This window comes from Epinephelus moara, chromosome 20 (genome assembly GCF_006386435.1).
Source record: "Epinephelus moara isolate mb chromosome 20, YSFRI_EMoa_1.0, whole genome shotgun sequence".
NCBI classification, from domain to species: Eukaryota; Metazoa; Chordata; class Actinopteri; order Perciformes; family Serranidae; genus Epinephelus; species Epinephelus moara.
In genome coordinates, this window is record NC_065525.1 from 42,620,511 (window position 1) to 42,643,845 (window position 23,335).

General features: G+C 43.2%; 1 protein-coding gene across 1 annotated transcript in view; it reads right to left on the minus strand.

Annotated features, from left to right (window-relative positions):
* Positions 1 to 23,335, minus strand: part of cttnbp2 (cortactin binding protein 2) — a 154,585-nt gene that overhangs the window by 16,026 nt on the left and 115,224 nt on the right. Inside the window, exons 11-14 of the mRNA XM_050072839.1 lie at positions 11,729 to 11,824; positions 5,531 to 5,610; positions 2,648 to 2,734; positions 150 to 249 (exon numbers count right to left, since the gene is read on the minus strand). Of these exons, the coding sequence (XP_049928796.1) occupies positions 150 to 249; positions 2,648 to 2,734; positions 5,531 to 5,610; positions 11,729 to 11,824 (363 nt within the window). The remainder of the gene's footprint in view (positions 1 to 149; positions 250 to 2,647; positions 2,735 to 5,530; positions 5,611 to 11,728; positions 11,825 to 23,335) is intronic.

The window sequence follows — 23,335 nt, forward strand, 5'->3', positions numbered from 1 at the left end:
AAAAACGTCATAGTATAGTATGTTGTCAAACATTATAAAAAAACATCATAGTATAGTATGTCGTCAAAAATCATAAAAAAAACGTCACAGTATAGTATGTTGTCAAAAATCACAATACAGCGTGTGTGCATGTGTGTGTGTGTCCCTACCACAGCTGATGAAAGTCTCCAGCAGCTGCTCTTTGGTCAGGCTCTCCTCCACCTCTACCCTCACCACGTCACAGCCGAGCCCCCCTGCCTCCTGCTTCGACTGGTGGAGAGAAACAGAGGAGGTGAGGGGAGGGGAGGTTGGGACGAGTGAGACACAAGAGAGGTAAAGAGGGAGCACGTTGCCATGGAAACAAAGGAAATCTACTACTACTACTATGTGCCCAGAGAAATGCAGCAAGAGGAGAATCTGAATGAGCAGAGAGGGCTTTTCCAGGCACATCGCTGCGATCAAAGAGAGTACAGTCGGCATGAAGACATTTTTCCTCCGTCCTTCATTCATTTCATTTTTAAATTTGTAGCAGATCCACATGCATTAAATTACATATATAAAAGGGTAAATGTATAGAGCTCTAAACCATGGGAAAACTGCAAAAACAGATGACTTACTGAACTCATAACAATTAAACACCATCATCAATTATCAGTTTGAGAGAAGACCAACATGTCGTCTTTTCAAACAGGTCACTGTAAATAAAACCTGTTATATTGCACACATTTAAAAATCTAATCTTCATCATAACCTCAAAACATTTTGAAATGCATTCATTTCTACGACCGAATGTCCTGTATCTGCTCATGTCATATTTCTGTGCCACTGCACCTTTGACCTAAGACCACCAAAATCTTTGTTCATCGTCAGGTCCAAGTGGACATTTGTGACAAATTTAAAGAAATTCCCTCAAGTCCTTCTTGAGATATTGCATTCACGAGAATGAGATAGATGCAAAGTCACAGTGACCTTGACCTATGACCACCAAAATCTAATCAGTTCATTGCTGAGTCGAAGTGGATGTTTGTGCCAAATTTGTGGGGGAAAAAATCCATCAAGGTGTTCCTGAGATATCACACCCAAGAGAATAAGAAGTAAACAAGGTCATGGTGACCTTGACCTTTGACCACCAGATTCTAATCAGTTCACCGTTGAGTGGAAAGTGGATGTTGGTGACAAAATTTAAGAATTTCCCTCAAGCATCACGTTCACAAGAATGAGACAGACGGGGTCACGGTGACCTGGACTTTGACCTAAGACCATCAAAATCGAATTAGTTTATCATTGAAACTAGGTGGACGTTTATGCCAAAAATGAAAAGAATCCCTAAGGGTGTTCTTGAGATATTCCATTCATGAGAATGAGATGGATGCAAGGTCATAGTGACCCTTAACTGCGGCCACCATATTCTGATCAGTTCATCAGATGTCTGCCTTTCTCATATAGTGGAGCTGGATGACGCCTTGCTTTTTGTGCTCAAAGCGCCAAAAAAATACACTGGATGTTTGTCCCAAATTTTAAGAATTTCCCTCAAGCTGTTCTTGAGATATCATATTCATAAGAATAAGACAGATGCTGTCTCAGTGACCTTGACCTTTGACCTATGACCACAAAATCTAATCTGTTCATTGTTGAGTCCAAGTGGACATTTGCGCCAAATTTGAAAATAATTCCTTCAAGCTGGTCTTGAGATATTGCATTCCCAATGATGTGACGGCCGGACAACGTTAAACATTACGCCTCCAGCCGCAGCTGCTGCTGGCTGTTACTGTACATGCCATCCTGACCTGTAGATGTCCAGCAGCAGGACTGGACTATAAGTTTCATCATACTGTCCTGAGATATTTTAGTGGTTTGGTGTTTGCATCCAATTTCTGTTCCATTGCATCACGCTGTGCAACACAGCCAAATTTAACTTCTCTGTAAAAAACGGGGGAGGGGGAGGTTTCCCAAACTTTTTAATCTCAGAAACCTCGGAGATGAAAAACGCCTCACACACTTTCACCTCTCATGGTCTGCTCGGACTGTGAATGATTTTCCTTTGAAGAGAAATCACTTTAAGGCAGCTGTACGACAGGTCTCTTCACTCAGACAGCAACATGAACCTGTTCCTCACCTGACTGGACGACTGCACACACACCTCAGTTTGTCATCTGTATTTGTCTCAGATTTTAAAATTGGAAGCCCATGATAACTGCTCAGGGAACACTGACAACATCTCTACTGAAAATACTGTTTCTAAATATACTGTACGTGTTTAATGAGACATGAGCTGCCTCTGTTTTATTGTTTGTCTCTTTGCCTGCATTTAAGTGTTTTATAATGTTTTTCATCCACTAAAAGCCAAAACAGGGACAAGAACTGCAAATTTGCTTTAGCTAGAAGTTCTACATACATCACATCAGTGGCATTTTAAAACAATACCTATATATGTATTGTCACTGTAAAACAAATTGATATATAAAAAATCTTTGATGTGTTTTTATTCCTCTATTGGAGCTGTAATGAAACTGTATTAGCAGCTTCATCAATAAAGATTTACCTGACATGGGTGTTTCTCTCGTTTGTATTTGAGATGAATAAGTTTTAAACATTTAATATTATGTTCCATTATGAAGACTGAAGCTTGAAGCTTCCTGGATCAGTGTTGGTGAACTGGTGGACCAACCTTGATGCAGTGAGCGACCAGACTGGCGATGTACTCCTGACAGCTGCCCTCCAGCCCGTGAAAGATGAGGTTCCCGTACTGTTCCACCTGAACACACAGACAGAAACAGGTGGATGACTCATCGATAAACTGATCAACAGAAGAGTTCATGATGAGGTAATAATGAAACGATCAGACTTCAGATAACTTCTTTAGAACTGTTACTACTCTATCCCTACAACACTTTTACTACTGGTTCTCTGTCAGTGGTACTCCATCTACACCACCAGTACTTACTCTGTCACTACTACTATTACTTCTTATCTATAACTACAGCCACTCTATAACCACTACCACCACTACACGATCACTATAAATACTCTATCACTATTTCACAACTATCACTCCTACGTCTACTACTATCATTACCACTACTACACTAGTACTGGTGCTACTACTACACCGATGACGACGACTACTACCACCATTACTATGACCTATCCTGGTTAAATACAAGAAATAACACTATTGCTATAGCAACTCTATCATTTACTCTGTCACTAATATTACTACTACTCTATAACTACTACCCACTACTACACTATCACTATAAATGCATACCGCTACTCTATCGGTACTAATAGACTATCAGTACTTACTCTATCGCTACAGCCACTACTGCTTTATCACTACCACTACTTTACCATCACTATAAATACTCTATCACTAGGGCCGTAACGGTACATGTATTTGTGTCGAACCGTTCGGTACGCGACTTTCGGTTCGGCATGACCCTGTACCGAATTATTGGGCGCAGGATATTATTTTATTTTATTTTGTTTTATTTTAATTCCGTTTTTGCGAGCCGAACCGTTTAAAATATCTAGTTCCCCGACGGACATAATTGAGTGACGGACCGAGTCCGACCGTAAATCTCCGCTTTCACTTTGTGCAGCGCATTCTCGCATTTTGACAACATGGCAAGTGAGCCTGACGAACCTGAAGACCCACCCGCAAACCTTAAGTCCTCCGTTTGGGAACACTTTGGTTTCAGGGTAAAATACGAAGATGGAAATAAACAAGTGGACAAGACAAAAGCAGTGTGCCGACACTGCAGAACAGCGGTCGGGTATGTACTTGGAAACACGTCTAACATGCTAACGCATCTAAAGCGACACCACCCGAGTTTGAACGTTAACCGGCACGACTAGAAAAAGCAATCTGGTGCAAACTACGATATCGTCGTCGTTTAAAAAGAAAGAGCGTTTCCCTGACCATCGCGCTAAAGAAATAACCAACGCCATTGGAGTTGAGTAAAATTGTTTAAGCTGCACTTTAGATATAAGCATGTTTTGTTTACTGCACTTTAACAAAGTGGGAAAGCTAAGTAAGTTCCTAGTAAAACTGAATCTGAGCAGGCTTTAAAGCTGACCAGCTGCACTATACTTTTTATTTTAATTGAGTAAAACTGTTAAAGCAGAAATGTATATTTATATTTTTCATTCAAAAAATGTGTTAAAAAAACAGCAGGATTTTATTTTTCACTTTTATATTTCTATTTTCATTCAAACAATGTGAAAAAGCAGGATTTTATATATATTTGTTTCATTCAAAAATTGTGTAAAAAGAGTTAACTGCTGTGGTGGTATGTTTTAATAAGGTTACCATTAAGTAAAAGATATTTAATAGTTGTCTATTTTTTTCACTACTGTACCGAAAAAACGAACCGTGACTTGTGTACCGAGGTACGTACCGAACAGAGATTTTTGTGTACCGTTACACCCCTATCTATCACTATTTCTACATTATCACTACTACCTCTCTTCTGTCACTACTACACTCGTACTAGTGCTACTACTACAACACTATTACTAATACTACACATTGCTAGTACACAGTCATCACCACTACACATTTGTAATACTTCTACTTTTCTATTAAATTCAATTTTATTTCCAAAGCTCAGCATCACAAATGTGGAAAATGACTACTACATCATCAGCATATTACCAGTACTATCACTTGTCTACCATCACTACACTACTACTAAACTATTACTACTACTACACATCTATTACTAATATACTACTGCCACTACACTGTCATTACTCTATTATCACTACAACCGCTCATCTATCACACTGTTACGTTACTAACTCTCTCTTGATTAATAATTGATTAGTTGATCTACAGAAATCAATGGTCAGAATAAAAACATGTTGGTTACAGCTTCACCAAGATAAATTGCTGCTATCCCTCCTTCTTATTATATTCATATTAATAAAATAATAAAATGATTAATTGATTACATAGAAAATAATAACCTGCTTCATTAATAATAAATCAGTTGCAGTCTAAACCTGTTTAACTCAGCTGCATGCTGCAGTACTGATCTGAGCTGTGCAGCATGTGTCACTGTCAGACTGGAGTCACTGTGGATCAAAGCTTCAGCTGACCGTCACAACATCTATAAATCAGACATGAAAAGTGGGATTAAAAACATTAACAGACGCAGCTGGATAAAATCTGAGCCTGGAGACGCTTCAGTTTCACAGTGTGTGACGTCACTGATGTTTCTTTCATCTGCAGGTTCCATCATGTGTTTTATTGCTCTCGTAAAATGTAAATTGATGATCCTGACTCCCTTCAGCTCCACGTCTTTGCCTCCACACAGCCAGCAGAGGGCGCTGTAGCTGCAGCTGCACTTTAATCCTCTCTTTCTCCGTCTCCTTTCATCCGTCCATCACCTCTTCTCTCCTCTGCCTTTCACTACCACTCTCCTGCTGCAGTCTTCCAGCTTCCTCCCTATTTTCCGACGTCTTACTCATTTAATCCCACAATCCCTTGCAGTCCTTTGTGTGTGTCTGCATGAGCGTGTGTGTGTGTGTGTGTGTGTTTGCGTACCAGGCGGACGTAGTTGTGCAGCAGCGGCAGAGGGAAGAGGTATTCCAGAGCCAGCTCATCGAGACACGACTCAGACAGACCTGTCAAAAACACACACACACAAAATTCACACAATAAATCCGCAGATCCGCTGCGGTTTACACGCTCAGTGTCGACAGCCGACAACCAGCAGCTCCACAGCTGCAAACCTCAAGGTGCCCTTGTCCTGAAACTTAAGACGCCACAGGTGCAGTGCCCACAATATTCAACAGCTGTTCATCCTCAGGTGCTTTTCAACCTGCGATGTAATAATCGTGAGCGCTGTTGTCAGTTAATTAGAACAGAGCGGCGGTCAGTGTGGTCATTCACTTGCTTAATAGCTCTTAATGCTTTTTATCAGTGAGTGGGATGAATTACAGCTGAGAGAGGTTTTAATCTGCTTCCTGAGGAAATCAAAAACACTCACTCATCCTTCCTCAAACATTCTCATTTAATGTTTTTTTTTTTTTCAAACGGTCACAGAATCATTTTTGAACATGAGTTTTAAAAGCTTTATTAATTACGTTCGCTCCATACACCGGTAAACACCAGCGTGATGTTGATTAATCTACTGCTGCTCAAAATCTCATTTCAAACCCTCCATGTAATTAAATACAACAATATGATGTGTTCACCTGCTTTAAATGCAAATAACGTTTGTTACAAGAGTCAAGTATCATTTTCCTGATGCCAGAGGGTCTGTGGCCGGTCGTACAGAGCACCCTGTTTGGTTCAGTTCAATCAAACTCAAGTTCATTTGCCCCCTCAGTGCGGTTTGTTTGGGCAGGTGTGAACACAGCAATCACACTCAGGTGTGCACCAGAACAACCAGACTGAGACCTTCTTGAAGAGGTGGTCTCAGTCTGGTTCCAAAGGAACTCTGGTGTGGTTGGTTTTAGGATTATTAATGTGCACCTCCTCCTGTACTGCCTTAATATGCACATTCAGCACATCCAATGCATCAAAACATTGTTTTCTAGTTGGAGCCGCGCCTCGTTTTCAAACTGTATGGTTTGACTAAAATGAACAATGACAGCAATATAGTCCACGATGAGCAGCGCTAAAATCAACCTGCGTAGTTGTCCCTCCATTGTGACATTAGAAAGTGTCACATTTATCTTGCAAGTGTACTCTTCTTCAACGTTTGCTTTACTTCCTGGATTTTTCCCACATGGAAATTCTGACCAATCAAGAGCAGCTTTCTCACACAAGGCATTTGATCTGGTCCTCTTGTAAATGCTGCCGTGAGAACACGAACCAACTCTAGGCAATTATACAACTTTGGAACAACATGAGTCCCTGATTCAGACCAGAGGAGACCACTCTAGGGCTGACAGCAGCCTATGTTTGCTTTCTTAAGGTTTCTTAAGATTTCCTTAGCTGAGGAAATTACTTAAGGGTGTTGCACAGAATCTCTTAAAAGGTTTCCTTAGTCAAGGACAGAAGTTAAGGCCCCGATCACACAGAAGGCGTTTCAGCAGCTGGGGGCAGCTTTTAGTAATTTTTTAAAATGACAATGAAGCTTTTTGCTCACTGTTGTTGCTACGCACCTCATGTTTCTGCCATCTAGGTGCCTGGTCTATTTGTCGGAGCGCCTTGCCTCAGCTCAGCTGACCTCATCCTTGATATCAGCGGTCTTGGTAGAGCAGGACTCCCTGGCTCGTCTTAACTTTACTCTCATCACTGGCACTAACAGAAGGACTTTATTTCAGATTGTCCTTTAATGTCTCATTGCTTCTGTACAGATGCTGAAAAATAATTTCCAAATGATTCCAGAAACACGTAAAACTTTAAAGTTTAAGAACTTTTTCCACACAGTACAGGGGGACATGTCTCATATGTGTCAAAACATCCATTGTTTCCTATGTGAGACGACTCGTCTACAGCGCTTTGAAGTGTGTCATTAAATGTTTGATGTACGTCAATCTGTCAGAATAAGCCGCCCATCATCGACACGTGTCAGCTCTCCATATTATCAGTCATTTTATCACATTTGTCTCCCCAACTTTGGCACATCCCCCCTGCTGTACCCTGACTACAGATCTATCTTATTTTATGGTGATGTTTTATTTTACAGGTCTGTAATTTGCTGGTTTTCTATTCTTTTTTTCACCGATTATGAACAAAATGGAGACATTATTCTCCATATTGAAAACTTTTCTCCTTTTTCCTTTTCCTCATTTTCCCCCAATTCATTTATTTGTTGTCCTTAAAATACAGTTTTAATGTATTATTAGTGTATTAAGTATTACATTTAATGTATTTTGATGTCCCTGTAAAACACTTTGAATTTCCTTGTGTCTGAATGCTGCTATATAAATTTACTTGCCTTTTATTAAAACACCAATTTTCCCACCTCCCACAAGCATAAACATTTTAGTGAAATGCGCCTATAGTTTCCTCAAATTGTTCTAAAAAGAAGACAAAAACAAAGAAGAAACTTTAGGGGTGTAACATATTTGGATTTTATGGGTATGAGAAATAACTGTTAAACATTTCATACACGCTGTCTCTTGACCAAATTTCTATAAATATTTGATTAATTTCTGACAGCTGTTTCAGGAATAGATTTCTCTCCCCTGAAGCCTGGGAGTGTGAGACCAACAAACAAGCTGAGGGTGAAAACTGAAGAGCTGGACGTTTCCTGGCTCGGCGCCATCACAGTGACGGTGGGCGGACGGACAGGCAGGTCGATACGGACCTCTGAGTCAGGACTTCACCCACCCACCCCCACCCCCCCTCACTTAATGAGACGTCTTCTGGAGGTAGACGCTCAGAAAGACGGGGAGAAAATGAGTACAATAGAGACGAAGGCGGAAACGGAGAAAGACGCCAAGAGAAGCAGAAAAAGAGAAAATGGATTGATGAACGAGTGAAGAGGAGGCGGAGGGAGAGAGATGGAGAGCTTGGCTGCTGCTCACTCTGATTTTCATGGTGCCAGACTATTGTTCTCCTCTTCGTTCTCCTGACTCACTGAGACGAGGAATACACTAGATAAAGCATTTTAAGGAACGGAGGCAGCAGACAGTAAGAAAGATTATTCCAATAACTGTGGAGTGAAACTGTCTGCTGCTCTGAGCTGCTGCTGAGACTCATATACAATCATTAACACTGATGTTCGAGGAACTGTTCTGGTTCTGTGTCCAGTCCTGCTCTGGTCCCAGTTGTGTCTTTAACATGGTGTCAAACAGAGATTATTTTCATTTAGGTGCAGGACCAGGACCAATATTACTAAACACCAGGGGTGTGCCATATCATCTCGTTCATTATAACATGGGAACATTTTTGATATCATACGAAAAACTGATGTTGTGATACTCGCCATATTTCAACTTGTTGACATATTGACATCATACTGTTACCCACGGCAACAACAAGCATGGCTGAAAGTGAAATTATTACAGACTCTGCCGTGGTTCCAAAAAGAGGAGCAGCTTCAGTAGTGTGGAATAAACTGTGGCGTCCTGAATGTTTTCCTTCTCAGACTCTTTTAGTGACTTACTGCTCAGAGGGAACTCATTCAGCGGCTCCTCTGGCAGCAGCAAAGCATCAGCGTCATCAAGTGATTTTCTCATAAACCTTTGGTGATGTAAACCTATGTGAATAATCTCCATATATGTGAATGTGTGATAGTTGTGATATCATAACAGCCTGTCACAGGTTACAGCGTGATGATTAGAGGAGAAATGGCAGAGCATAAAGGTCCAATCATTTAGGATTTTACTAGAAGACGGAAATCACCTGTTGATTTATATATATATATACCAGGGGACATTTTTTGTATTTGGGAGCTGTTTAAATGTGTAATTTGTGGTAGATTTTATTTTAAAGGGCCCTGGGTTGGAATCAAACCCCGGCCGCTGCAAAGGATGATTCTGCTCTTCCACATTGTTATTTGGGCAGTCACAGGTCCATCTGAAGCGATTAAATATGTGAGGCAAGAAGAAAGAAGAAGAATCCGGCAGTAGCTGGACTAACCTGTTATTTTTCAGCAGCCTGGTAAAACCATAAATCAGAGGAACCACAGTGAATCTGACACTTGTAAACTAGGATGTAACGACATCGGTCTGACTTTAAGTGTCAGTCTCACTCGTGACAAACATGGTTGATTGGCATAATTTCCTGTCAGTCTTGCCCTGTTCCCTGGGTGTGCCGCGTGGCCACAAAAATGCCCAAAATGTGCCACCACATCATGAGTCGTTATGTTTTGCACACACTGGAAGAGCGGCAAACAGTGTGTTTAACGCACTTCATCTGGACCATGGATCTGTTTTGACCGCTTATATATATGTATCCATATGCGTGGGCAGCTGTGGCTCAGAGGTAGAATGGGTTGTCCACTAATTGGAAGACCGGTGGATCAATCCCCAGCTCCTCCAGTCCGCATGTCAAAGTATCCTTGGACAAGATACTGAACCCCAAACTGCTCCCGATGGCCGTTCCATCAGTGTGTGAATGGGTGAATGTGACATGTAGTGTTAAAGTGCTTTGTGTGGTCAGAGAAAGGTGCTTTACAAGTGCAGTCCGTTTACCATGTGCAGCACTTTAATGTTAAAATATTGCTCTGGATGCAGCACGTAAACATTTTAAGACCCATTTTTGTTGTAATATTGTCTGTCAAAGTGAAACTTTGTCGATCCTCAAACAGCTTTGTATCCTTACAACGTGGGCAGTACATGCAAATGAACAGCACTCAACCTTCCTTCATGTTGCCAGCTCTACGCTCATCCGCCAGCAAGATTTCACATCATCCGCACCACTGTCGACAAAAGAGCGGAGGAGCTCCGGGCGCTGGCAACACGGCGGGAAGCCAAACGCCATTCATCTGCACACACCTCCCACACTGCAGTGACACAAAGCTGGATGAAAATCAGCAAAGTTTCCCTTAAAGTCAGTCTGTGTGTGGATTGTAGCTGAAGAAAAGTGGATCCTGGCCAGACAGACCAGGGGTCGCATTATTAAAACAGTGCGTAGGATCCATACTAACAGTGTACGTGCGGACAGAAGCAGAAAGCAGCGTGTGCCAAAAAATATTCTGATTTATAAAACCATGTGTGCGCCTGCAATTTCCCTTGGTAAATCCAAAATCAACTTGGTATTGTCAGCACGTGGTTCAGCCTCAATATCCCGCCCTCTACACACCCATGCTTCACTATAAATGGTCGATGCAGAGCTCCTACAGAGTGTCACCGCAGTATCTATATGTTTACAACACCAGTGCGTCACAACTCGCAAAAATGATCGTGACAATCAGTGTATCCCCGACCCTGGGATATCATCTGAAGATTAAACTTTGATAGCCAAACACAATTTATTTATATAAGTTTGTTTTGGTGATGTTGGTCTGATCTCTATGATTACGACTCATAGTGAGGATGTAGTTTAATAATTGTTTGAGGGCTGTCACCTGCTTCATTTCCAGACTTAAGTAATTTACACAGAACATATATGAAGGTGGTGAAAATGGACGTAATTCGACTGGAGAAGGAGAAGTGTGCGGCAGCCACCTCAATGTTTCCAGTGCGCTCTGTGGTTGCACAATTGTGCTCATTGCAGCGATGTTGAAACAGGCAACTACTTACAACGCTCCGTTCTGCAACGTTCTAATAAGATGCCGATTCACAGGAAGTGACCACCATGAGACGGCGTATCATCTCTAGTCAACAACTCTCTGTACTTACGTCCTGATTTGCAGCTTTTCAGACTTATTTTGTGGCTGAATATAATTTGTAGCTTCTTAAAATCTGAATGAAGATAGTGATAGTGAGATACTGGCTACAGTGATGAAACAAAACCAGCATCAGATGGACTGGATTCATAATCAATACGCCACAAATGTTTACGTTTACAAATGAGACCCCTGCTCTGTCAGTGTCGGACAATCAAAAATAATAAACTTGATCAATTACAATCATTTATTCCTCCTGATTCAGAATGATTATTAATGAGTCAAATGACTTATTCTTGAAAACCGTTGTGGCTTTAATGTTCCCTCATGTGGTGTGACTCAGCAGGCAGATCCTGGTACATCGCTGCCCACGCTGCAAACGCATCCAAACTGATTTGTAAGGCCCTTTCATCCACCAAATGGTATCTGTTATCAGCAATAGTCGTTTTGATTCTGTGGTTTTGGCTCAGTGCTACTGAATGAACTCAGACTCTAAGTTGCCAGGTTTGTACCTTTGAGGCGGATGGTGATGCGCTGGCTGAGGGGCTTTCTGACCAGGTCCCAGGGGGATAGAGGCAGCTCCTGATCTGGCAACCACTCGGTGTCACCTGGAAGAGACGAGCAGAGACACACTGTGAGACACACTCACACAAATAACTGGACACACACTCGTTCAAATAAGCTCAAAGATTACAATATCAAACACTATGAAACACAAGAGAATGCCACTGACTTAGACAAACACAAAATAGTATAGATGCAGTATCTGCATTAAATATGGAATATGCATAACTTATAAGGACCACAATGTATAATTTATCTGGATGACCCATATAATGTAGCATAAAGGCTTTTCTGCTGCCTTGCTCGCATTATGTGAAGTACAGAATGTACTTTTCTGAGGGAAATGCTACAGAGATGCAACATTAATACACAGAATGTTCTCCTCCTCTGATATATGAAGCAGAGACACAGCAGGGCTGCTGCTCTCACAGGGTCTAATTAGAGCAAACACACATCACATCAGGACATGATGCATCTGAAGAGGAGATTTAGCATTTAAAATGTAAAATGTCTTTACTGGAAAATGAATCAGGTCTTTTTGTTCTAGTGTTTGAAAAGCATTCACTGTGGGACTGAGACTGATTTTGAATATACTGTAATTTATTGACTGAAACTGTAATTGCATTATCATTTATGTTTTTAGAGGGGATGTTGATTTTTACAACATTATTCTCATTTTCATTGACAAACACATTGAAGTGATTATGCTGTGATTTCTGCAGGTATCTTCATAACAAAGGTGTTTTCTTAAGGCCCTGACACACCAAGCTGACAGTCAGCAATCAGTGATGTTGGGCCGTCGGTGAGCGTCTGCTGCCCTAGACAGCGCAAGGTGTCCCACACTGACGGCCCCCGTTGGCCCCCGTGGGCTTTTCGCTGACAGTCTCCATCCATGTCAGTGAAAACATGGACGCTTCACACACAGAAGATCTATACAATCAGCACAGTGTCAAGATTAGAGTCACCAGTTGACCTATGGCTAAGCCCCGCCCTCAAACGCGATGAGCCAATCACAGTGCGTATAGCCATTCCCATACACTGGGACATTCTCTGCCTGGACGTCCATTGAAATGCATTACAGAAAGTCAGTTTTGTTCGGTTTTATGAGCTTTTTCTGAGATTTGAAGTTTAAAAATGGTCAAACGGTGTGCATGGGGTACATGCAACTCTGACACAAGGTATCCTGAGAGGCTGGGCGACCAGGTGTATTTTTTACACTTTAAACCACATCTCAACCGAGAAAAGTGTCTCCTTTGGATAAAGTTGTGTGGTAACGTTAGACCACAACATCAACTCAACGTGAATAAGATTAACAATGATGTCTACATCTGTTCTAAGGTAAGTCAACATTGTGTTTGAGGCAACATATTGTCACTTTGCTGGAAAGAAATATAAAGTTATCTTTAACATCTCTAGCTAACGTTAGCTAAAGTTAGCCTAACGTTAGCTCCTAGCTGCGTTGTTCATCATGTCACCTTGTTTGCTGGGAGTTCATTAGCCTATTTTGTTCTAGTTTTGTACTTTGGTGATCGTACATCATTGTTAGCTGTTGTCCAAAGGGCTCTAGTTAAGCTAACGTTAACTTCTGGAGCTTAGCTTCATTAACTTATCTGTAATGGCAGAGATAACAAAGGTTGGCAAACGTTATGCTGAATGATTCAGTGTAAATACTGTAGCACCAAACTAACGGAGAGACACTCTTGGTAAAGATGGTAAAAAGGCCGTTATCCTTTTCTCATATTCTGAGCCAAAAACCTTAACTTCAGTGGCACTTTAACTTGTTGTCTTTGATGGTGACGGCAACCAGATGCGGTTCACAAGCGTACACTGTGACCTGTAAATTTTGGCTTGTAATTTAAGCTTTTCATCGACCTTCTCAACAATAAAATGATGAATATATCCCTCCAATGCGTAGTTTAGGCCCTTTTGGTTACTTCTCAATGACATCTGATCGTTATGTCTCCAAAAATCATCAGTTGCCTCCTGTGAAATGCCGTGTACTGTGACACCTGCCATAGCGCCGGTCACTGAATGTTGATAGTTTGTCTGAGTGAGTGGAGGGGGCGTGGCTTAGCCATAGGTCAATTCAGTATCTGACCAAATGTCTCCCCTTCTGTTCCTGAGATATGACGTTAAAACATGATGATGTCACAGTCAAGCTGATCTTTGACCTTTTGGATATAAAATTTCATCACTTAATCATATTTGTGAGATTTTGTCATAATTAGTTTATGAATTCTCGAGTTATGGCCAAGAACTTTTTGTGAGGTCACACTGACCTTGACTTCCACGACAAAATTTTAGTAAGTTTATTTTTCAGTCCAAGTGGGGGTGTGTGTAAAAATTATTTAAAAAAAATTCCCATAAGGTGTTCCCGAAGATCTAAGGTCTATAAGAATGAGACAGATGCAAGGTCACACTGACCTCTGACCTTCGACCTTAAAATTTGTCATTTCCAAGTGAATGTTTGTGCCAAATTTAGAGAAATTCCCTCAAGGAGCTCTAGAAAGATCACGTTCATGAGAATGAGACAGATTAAGTCAAGGTGACCTTGACCTATGTCCACCAAAAACTAATCAGTGCGTCATTGAATCCAAGTGGACATTCGGGCCAAATTTGAAGAAATTCAATGGGGGTTTTCTTGAAATATTGTGTTCACATGGATGGGACAGACAGAAGGACAACCCGAAAACATAGTGCCTGAGGTGGCGCGGAGGCATAACAATCTTGTTACACAAATTAAGATTATTTTTCTTTAATCATCAAGCTCTTAAGCAGAAATACCTGCCTGATGCTGATCAGAAACACTGTTGATATGGATTCTGTTCATAAACAAATTAACTAACTAACAAAAAAAAAAAAAAGTCCTGTGCTGGAGAACCTTCGAATGCACCTTCAATCAGAACAGGAAACACTGAAAGGTTTAGGTAGATCTAACTGATATGGAGGATGTTACAATTAAAACACTGTCTGGATGTAAATGAAAACAAGTTTCTGATCGACCTGATGAAAGTTGAACTGACTGAAATGTCATAAATTAATAAATCTACCATCAGTGTGACAGCGTGCAGGAGTTTCCTCATTTGTATTCTAGCTGTGCTTCCTTCTGACTCACCTGGATCATATTCACATGATCAGAGAAGTAAAAAAACAAGTAAAAGTTAATAGTCTCCACATACTGTTAAACTTTGAGCTTTTCCAACATTGTTCTGTGGACAGAAACATTGTGGACTTACAGAAAGGCCACAGAGGGGCTGACGACTCAGCCTGAGGCTCAGTGACAGACGACTCCAACTCTCCACTCCACAGTAAACTCATAAAACTTCCAGAAGTGGTGGTTTAATTCTCCTGTGCTGAAATACAGTACAAGTCTCCATTTATACTGAAAACTCACCAAACTACTGCTGCACTTGGGTTTCATCCCCCAGAGAAACTGTGCAGGAAGAAGTTGGAGGTTTTTCTCTCTCATTGCAGATCCAACTTTATGAAAAATGAAATTCCATTTTTACAAAGAACTAACGCTGCTGTCCTGTAATAAGTAACTGCAGAGTGAAAGTAAAACAGGAGGAACACTGGAACCAGCTGTGTAGAAAGTCAGGCTCCAAATAATTATCTTAATTATCAATATAACATTTATCTTTCAGAATAATCAACCCTATCATGATTTTATCCAGAGGCCGAGCTGACATCTTTAATGTGTTTGTTTTAACCATCAGTCCCAAACTCAAAGTTACTAAGTTTACATCAGTGGTTCCCAACTGGTGCAGCCACTGGGTCCTGATTTGTCCACAGTCATTAGTTCAAGGTCCACACAGTGCAAAATATTGTCAATCAGCAGCTATATCAGACTTCTATCCTAAAACCATATCGATGGAACCCTATTGCTAAGCCACTGCCAGAGTTTAGATCTGTAAATGTTTGTAGGGTACGCGATAACTTCACCTAGTTCATCAGTAGCTTCCACTTTAGTTTGGTGTGGTGATGCCAGCTTTACAACACAGGAGTAGAAACATATTGAAAAATGCTCATGTATTGACTGTGAGTGGTCGACTGACTGAATGTGGAAAAACTGAGACATCTCAGGGTGTTCATCATCTGTTCTGTAAATGGACGAGTATGTTCAGAATGTCTTTACGTCTTGACACTAAAAGAAAGAGAAACATTTGGTGTTGTTATTTACAGGTTATTGGGCTGTGATTTTACTGGTCCGGCCCAGTTGACATCAAATTGAGCTGAATGTGGCCCATTAACTAAAATGAGTTTAGCCTACTTTACACTACATGTTGATTATTAAGCCATAGTGATGCGCGGATCGGCTCTGATAGCACCCGAATCAGCATGTATGCATCAACCATCCAGCCGCACCGCCTGCAGCTGCACGGACATTTCCACCGCTCTGTGTAGGCTAAGTTACCTTTTAAATTACGTGGAGCAGCGCCAGCTTTCCAGGTGATTTATTCTTTAACGATTAACTTCAAATATTTAAAGTTAGTCCTTAAAATTGTTTTCAGTAATGTAAACATTTCCATGCGCGCAGTAATGTCACTGGAGCAAATACCGTGGGACATTTACACAGTGGTCAAGAGTGCTGCACCGGAAGTGTCGCACAAAAAAACGGAAGCTGGCTGCGTTCTGTTTTGCCTCCGTGTCTCCGTGTAAAATAAGGTGAATAGAACATGTAAACAGCAGTCAGGAAAAATCGGATATAGGCAACAAATCGGAATTGGGCATCAAGACATGGTAGTGTAAAGGCAGCCTTTGACACCCCTGCTGCTGTGTACATTTCTCTACATGAAATACAATAACTTATCTCTGTATAGTTCCATGTACATACGCTGACACACGCACACCCACAGCTATCACCAACGTGGAGGCATAAAGAAGCAGACAAAGGCCGACTAGTGCCAACGGTGAGAGACACACCACAAAGACAAGAGCGACAGACGCTCACCAACAGCCGACATTAACCAACCATCAGTTAATGAATTATCAGAATAATGCAGATTAATTTATGTTCTTAAGTTTGTTATTTTGGCTTAACATTGACTCACATTATGAGCTGATGATCAAATTTGATTGAATATGTTCTGTAACCTCTGTCCTCTGTGCTGCTGTCTTTGTCAGGACATCCCTTTAAACAAGATTTTAAATCTTAATGAGGGACTTTCCTGATGAAATAAAGCTACATATGAAAATCACTGCTCAGACTTTCTGCTGATCGTCTAATTTAAAACGATGTGACGATGGAGTTTCGGGCAGGATTTGAAACATGTCAGAAGCTGTAGTGCTGTCAAAAGGCTGCCACGAAACCTCACGAATCAAATGTGAACACACACACACATACACACACACACCGGGGGAAAGGGAAATATATGCAGACATGTTGAGGCAAATGAGACACAAAGCCAGACACCAAAGCGTGTCTGGATGTCTGCAGTTTGATCCCTTTTGACACAGAAGACAGACATCTTCTCCCAAATTGGAATCTTCCTCCCCTCCCTCCATCTCATCCATTATGCATCCCTCCTCTGCTCCTGCTTTCTTTGATCGTCATCCCAAAAACACACATAAACACACCGGTGTCTTTCCATGTTGTGTGTAAAACACAGTGACAGTGGCAGAGTCGGTAAACATGTGACACGGAGGTGTAACGAGAGACAAACACGAGAGACTGAGGCAGAGAGACGGAGAGAGGTAGTCCTCGCTGTTTGAGGCAGAGGACATCGATCAGTCTGGGACTCAGACACACCTGCACTGCATCACACACACACACTCACGCACACGTAACTCTAACCCTAACCAAGCCTCTAGTTAGAGAGGAGAACCAACCACACACTGATGATATTTGATCACCAGAAAAAGACACAGAAGCAACACACACACACACACGTTCCAACACTAATTATTCATCCATTCAACAAAAGAGGAAAAACAGTATCACGTGTGTGAAGCTTCGACCATCAGCCAAACTTCTCTCTCTGACAGGGCACATCTCACACCAGCCCAACAGATAAGATATACATATAAGAGACACACTCAAACACTTAAAGGGACAGTTCAGATCTTCTGAGGTGGGGCTTCCTATGTCTCAAGTTTGGAGAAGCCGGCTGACGTCCAACACAGAAGCTGAGAAATCTACTGCTGTGGTCAGAGGCTGCAACAAAATGTGTTTCACCCTCCTAAAAAAATCAATTTCAGTTTTAGTGAATGTTATATTGAAGGTATTTTCATCACTTCACCTTAATGTCAGACAGATTTCCAACAGGAAAATGAAGCTTTATATCGCTGTCTTCAGAGCTGGACTCCATTGAGAAAAACAGTGATGTCATTGTGTGAGTTTGGTGTTTTAAAGGGTCAGTTTAGATTCACACAAGTGATGATGCAACAAAAGTGGCAGTAGCTCAGTCCATAGGGACTTGGGCTAGGAACCGAAGGGTTGCCAGTTCAAGTCCAGGTACGGTCCAAGTATGGAGTAGGGGTGAGGTCTGTCTTGACCGATGCGAGCATCAATGTGGAAAACTCATAATTGATTTTAATTTTATTTTTATATTTATTTTTAAAATTACCGTAACTCCTCTACCATTCACGCTATCGACGTAATTCCAACGGATTCTGAAAGCTAGTGATACATGGTACATTACGGTAGTGACGTCATTACCTGTGGAGGAGGGGAGGGAAGTGATCACAGCAGGAGGAGAGTGACAGCTGACGAGGAGAGTGCAAGTGTTTTGTGTGAGTTTTAGTGGAGTTTGGGTGGCGTTTTCTATGTGAATAATATTTAGTGTTGTAAATAATAGTATTTGTGTTTTTTTGAGAGCTTTTGAGTTTTTTTTATGCCGTGTTTTTGAGTGTTTTCACCATAGTTCGTAGTTTTGCCATCATTCGTCTTTTTTGCAATAGTTCATGTTTTTATAGCTCATAGATAGTTACAGTCAATTATAGTTTTGTAAATACTGGAGGAGTTAAGACTGGAAGGTTAAGACTTGAGACTTGCACATGTGTGACTTGGTCCCATCTCTGCCAGTTTGCCTCCTGAGCACTGCTGAGGTGCCCTTGGGTAAGATACCACAGCCCCTTCACTCTGACAACTCTCCATTTAATGCATGTATACGTCCTGTTTGTGCATGTGTGTGTATTTCGGGCCTGTGTGTGTATGACAACAGAGTGGAAAAAAATTGACTTTCCCCTCAGGGATTGATAAAGTATATCGTCTTCTTCTTTTTCTTACAACCACTTCACTAACTGATCAGCAGCAGCTCACAGGTTCAGCGAGCGAAGTTATTCTCAGTGGAGTCTGGTGGATTTGGCGAGCACATAGATGGGAACTGAGGACATTAACGGCTTCCCTGATGAAACTGGCTGTCTGACAGAAAGGTAAGAAAATAGCTTAAACTTGTGGGACATTTTTCAGGTGGCTAAAATATGTTTTGTTGCTGACTCCTCCACAGCAGTACATTGCTTAGCTTTCGTGTTGGACTCCAGCCTGCTTCTCCAATCTGACATCTACTGTATGTAACACAGTGACTATGGATAAGTATCTCATACGACCCCACTTTAAAAGATCTGAACTATCCCTTCAAACAAAGAACTGTTTTTCTGCTTGCTATTTATCCTGCAACTTAAAGGCCAAATAACTGACTACAGACTCAACAGTTTCAATGCTGATAACGGAAGATCAGCTCTCCAGAATAGACACGAGCAGCTCTCATGTGAACACAAAATAAACCAAATATCAATATTAACTGTTAACAGAGACACAGAAGATGAGTTATTTATTTCTTTAACACAATCAGCTGTTCACAGATGCTGTTGGAGCTCCAATATGGCCGCTTCACCTTACATGACCTTAAGAAGACGCTACAGTTCATTAATCTAAGAGGAGTGTCAGGTTTACAGGACACGAACAGGCGGCAGCGACATCAACCTACAGTCAAACAGAGTGAGAGACAACAAGAGTGAGCGGACCTCTGCCAACAAGATACACCTTATCCTGCTCTTTATCACAACCAGCTGCATCAGACGCTGTAATCCAATAGGGACATGAAAAGGCTCACAGCACACTGAGAGCAGCAGCTGAGACATCAGCAGACAGAAAACATGTCTCTGTCTCCATCTGTCCTTTCTGTCCCCTCAGGTCATCAAGATGGACGAGGAGGGAGACAAAGAAAAAAGGAAAAGCAAAGGCAGGAGACAGGTTTATCAGGACGGGAATAAGAGTGCCATATGAGGAAGAGGAGGCATTAGATGCAAAAAATAAAACAAAAATAAAAACATAACCTCACCTATGGAACAGACAGCTCTCGGGTCCTGCCAGCTGACTTTTCTAAATATTAAACTATTTATTTATTTATTTGTCGCTCCCTTATTATTATTACATATGTATTACATATTGTATAAAATATGTGTTATTATTATTATTATTACTACATTTTTACTTTATTTATTAAACAATTATTATTATTATTTTATTATTGTTTCATTGGTATCTTATTGTTTATTATTTCATTTTTTTAAACTGTTATTATTATTTAATTTGTATTTAATTTTTAGTATTTTATTTACTATACTATTCTTAATATTTCATTATTATTTTATTTCTATTATTCTATTTATTATACTATTTCTATAATTTTATTATCATTAATTATTATACTATTATTATTTCATTATTATTATTTTATTTTTGCAATGTGGTTTGGGCAGCAGACCAAGGCGGGGGCCTTGGCGGTCCGATCCTCGGTTACAGAAGTTGGCTCTTGGGACATGGAATGTCACCTCTCTGGCGGGGAAGGAGCCGGAGCTTGTGGAAGAGGTTGAGCGCTACCGGCTAGATATAGTCGGCCTCACCTCGACACATAGTTCCGGGTCTGGAACCCTAGTCCTTGAGAGGGGTTGGACTCTCTCCTTCGCTGGAGTTGCTCCGGGTGAGAGGCGGAGGGCCGGGGTGGGCTTCCTGATAGCCCCCAGACTCTCTGCCTGTACGTTGGGGTTTACCCCGGTAGACGAAAGGGTTGCTTCCCTGCGCCTTCGGGTCGGGGAACGGGTCCTGACTGTTGTCTGTGCTTATGCACCGAACAACAGTTCAGAGTACCCACCCTTTTTGGAGTCCCTGGGACGGGTGCTGGACAGCGCCCCGACCGGGGACTCCATTGTTCTGCTGGGGGACTTCAACGCTCACGTGGGCAATGACAGCGGGACCTGGAGGGGCGTGATTGGGAGGAACGGCCTGCCCGATCTGAACCCGAGTGGTGTTCAGTTATTGGACTTCTGTGCGGGTCGCAGTTTGGCCATAACTAACACCATGTTCAAACATAAGGATGTCCATCGGTGCACGTGGCACCAGGACAGCCTAGGTCGCAGGTCAATGATCGACTTTGTAGTCGTATCATTTGACCTGCGGCCATATGTTCTGGACACTCGGGTGAAGAGAGGAGCAGAGCTGTCAACTGATCACCACCTGGTGGTGAGTTGGATCAGATGGTGGGGGAGGACGCCGCGCAGACCTGGCAGGCCCAAACGAACAGTGAGGGTCTGCTGGGAACGCCTGGCGGAAGAACCTGTCCAGATGATCTTCAACTCCCACCTCCGGGAGAGCTTCGACCGCGTCCCGAGGGCAGAGGGGGACATTGAGTCCGAATGGGCCTTGTTCCGCTCTGCCATTGTCGAGGCGGCTGTTGTGAGCTGTGGCCGCAAGGCCGCTGGGGCCAGTCGCGGCGGTAATCCCCGAACCCGCTGGTGGACACCAGAGGTGAGGGGAGCCGTCAGGCTGAAGAAGGAGGCCTACAGGGCATGGTTGGTCTGTGGGTCTCCGGAAGCAGCTGACGGGTACCGGCGGGCCAAGCGGAGCGCAGCAGCGGCAGTCGTTGAGGCAAAAACTCGGGCGTGGGAGGAGTTCGGTGAGGCCATGGAGGAAGACTATCGATCGGCTCCAAAGAGGTTCTGGCAAACCGTCCGGCGCCTCAGGGGGGGAAGGCGGCAACTTGCTCACACTGTTTACAGTGGGGGCGGGGAGCTGCTGACGTCAACTGAGGACATTGTCGGGCGGTGGAAGGAATACTTTGAGGAGCTCCTCAATCCCACCAACACGTATTCCAGTGAGGAAACAGAGACGGGGGTCTCGGGGGCGGGTCGTCCAATTTCTGGGGCAGAAGTTGCTGAGGTAGTGAAACAACTCCGAGGCGGCGGAGCCCCGGGGGTGGATGAGATTCGTCCTGGATATCTCAAGGCTCTGGATGTTGTAGGGCTGTCCTGGCTGACACGCCTCTGCAACATTGCGTGGACATCGGGGGCAGTGCCTCTGGAGTGGCAGACCGGGGTGGTGGTTCCCATTTTCAAGAAAGGGGACCAGAGGGTGTGTTCCAACTACAGGGGGATCACACTCCTCAGCCTACCCGGTAAGGTTTACTCCAGGGTGCTGGAGAAGAGGGTCCGGTCGATAGTTGAACCTCGGATTGAGGAGGAGCAATGTGGTTTTCGTCCCGGACGCGGAACCGTGGACCAGCTCTTTACCCTCGCCAGGGTGCTGGAGGGGGCATGGGAGTTTGCCCAACCAGTCCACATGTGTTTTGTGGATTTGGAGAAGGCTTACGACCGTGTCCCCAGGGGCATCCTGTGGGGGGTGCTCCGGGAGTATGGGGTTGGTGGCCCCTTGCTAAGGGCCATCCAGTCCCTGTACCAAAGGAGCATGAGTCTGGTTCGCGTGGCTGGCAGTAAGTCGGACCTGTTCCCGGTGAGGGTTGGACTCCGCCAGGGCTGCCCTTTGTCACCGGTTCTGTTCATAACTTTTATGGACAGAATTTCTAGGCGCAGCCGAGTGGTGGAGGGTGTCAGGTTCGGTGACGGGAGGATCTCGTCCCTGCTTTTTGCGGATGACGTGGTCTTCCTAGCTCCATCGAACAGTGACCTCCAGCTCTCGCTGGGGCGGTTCGCAGCCGAGTGTGAAGCGGCTGGGATGAGAATCAGCACCTCCAAGTCTGAGGCCATGGTCCTCAGCCGGAAAAGGGTGGATTGCCCACTCCAGGTCAGGGGGGAGGTCCTTCCTCAGGTGGAGGAGTTTAAGTATCTCGGGATCTTGTTCACGAGTGAGGGTAGGATGGAGCGGGAGATTGACAGGCGGATTGGGGCGGCGTCAGCAGTGATGCAGGCGCTTAACCGGTCCGTTGTGGTGAAGAGGGAGCTTAGCCAGAAAGCGAAGCTCTCGATTTACCGGTCGATCTACGTTCCAATCCTCACCTATGGTCACGAGCTCTGGGTAGTGACCGAAAGAATGAGATCGCGAGTGCAAGCGGCCGAAATGAGTTTCCTCCGCAGGGTGGCTGGGCTCAGCCTTAGGGATAGGGTGAGGAGCTCAGACATCCGGGAGGGACTCGGAGTAGAGCCGCTGCTCCTCCACATCGAGAGGAGCCAGTTGAGGTGGTTCGGGCATCTGGTAAGGATGCCTTCCGGACGCCTCCCTTGGGAGGTGTTTCGGGCATGTCCAACCGGGAGGAGACCTCGGGGCCGCCCCAGAACACGCTGGAGGGATTACATCACCCGGCTGGCCTGGGAACGCCTTG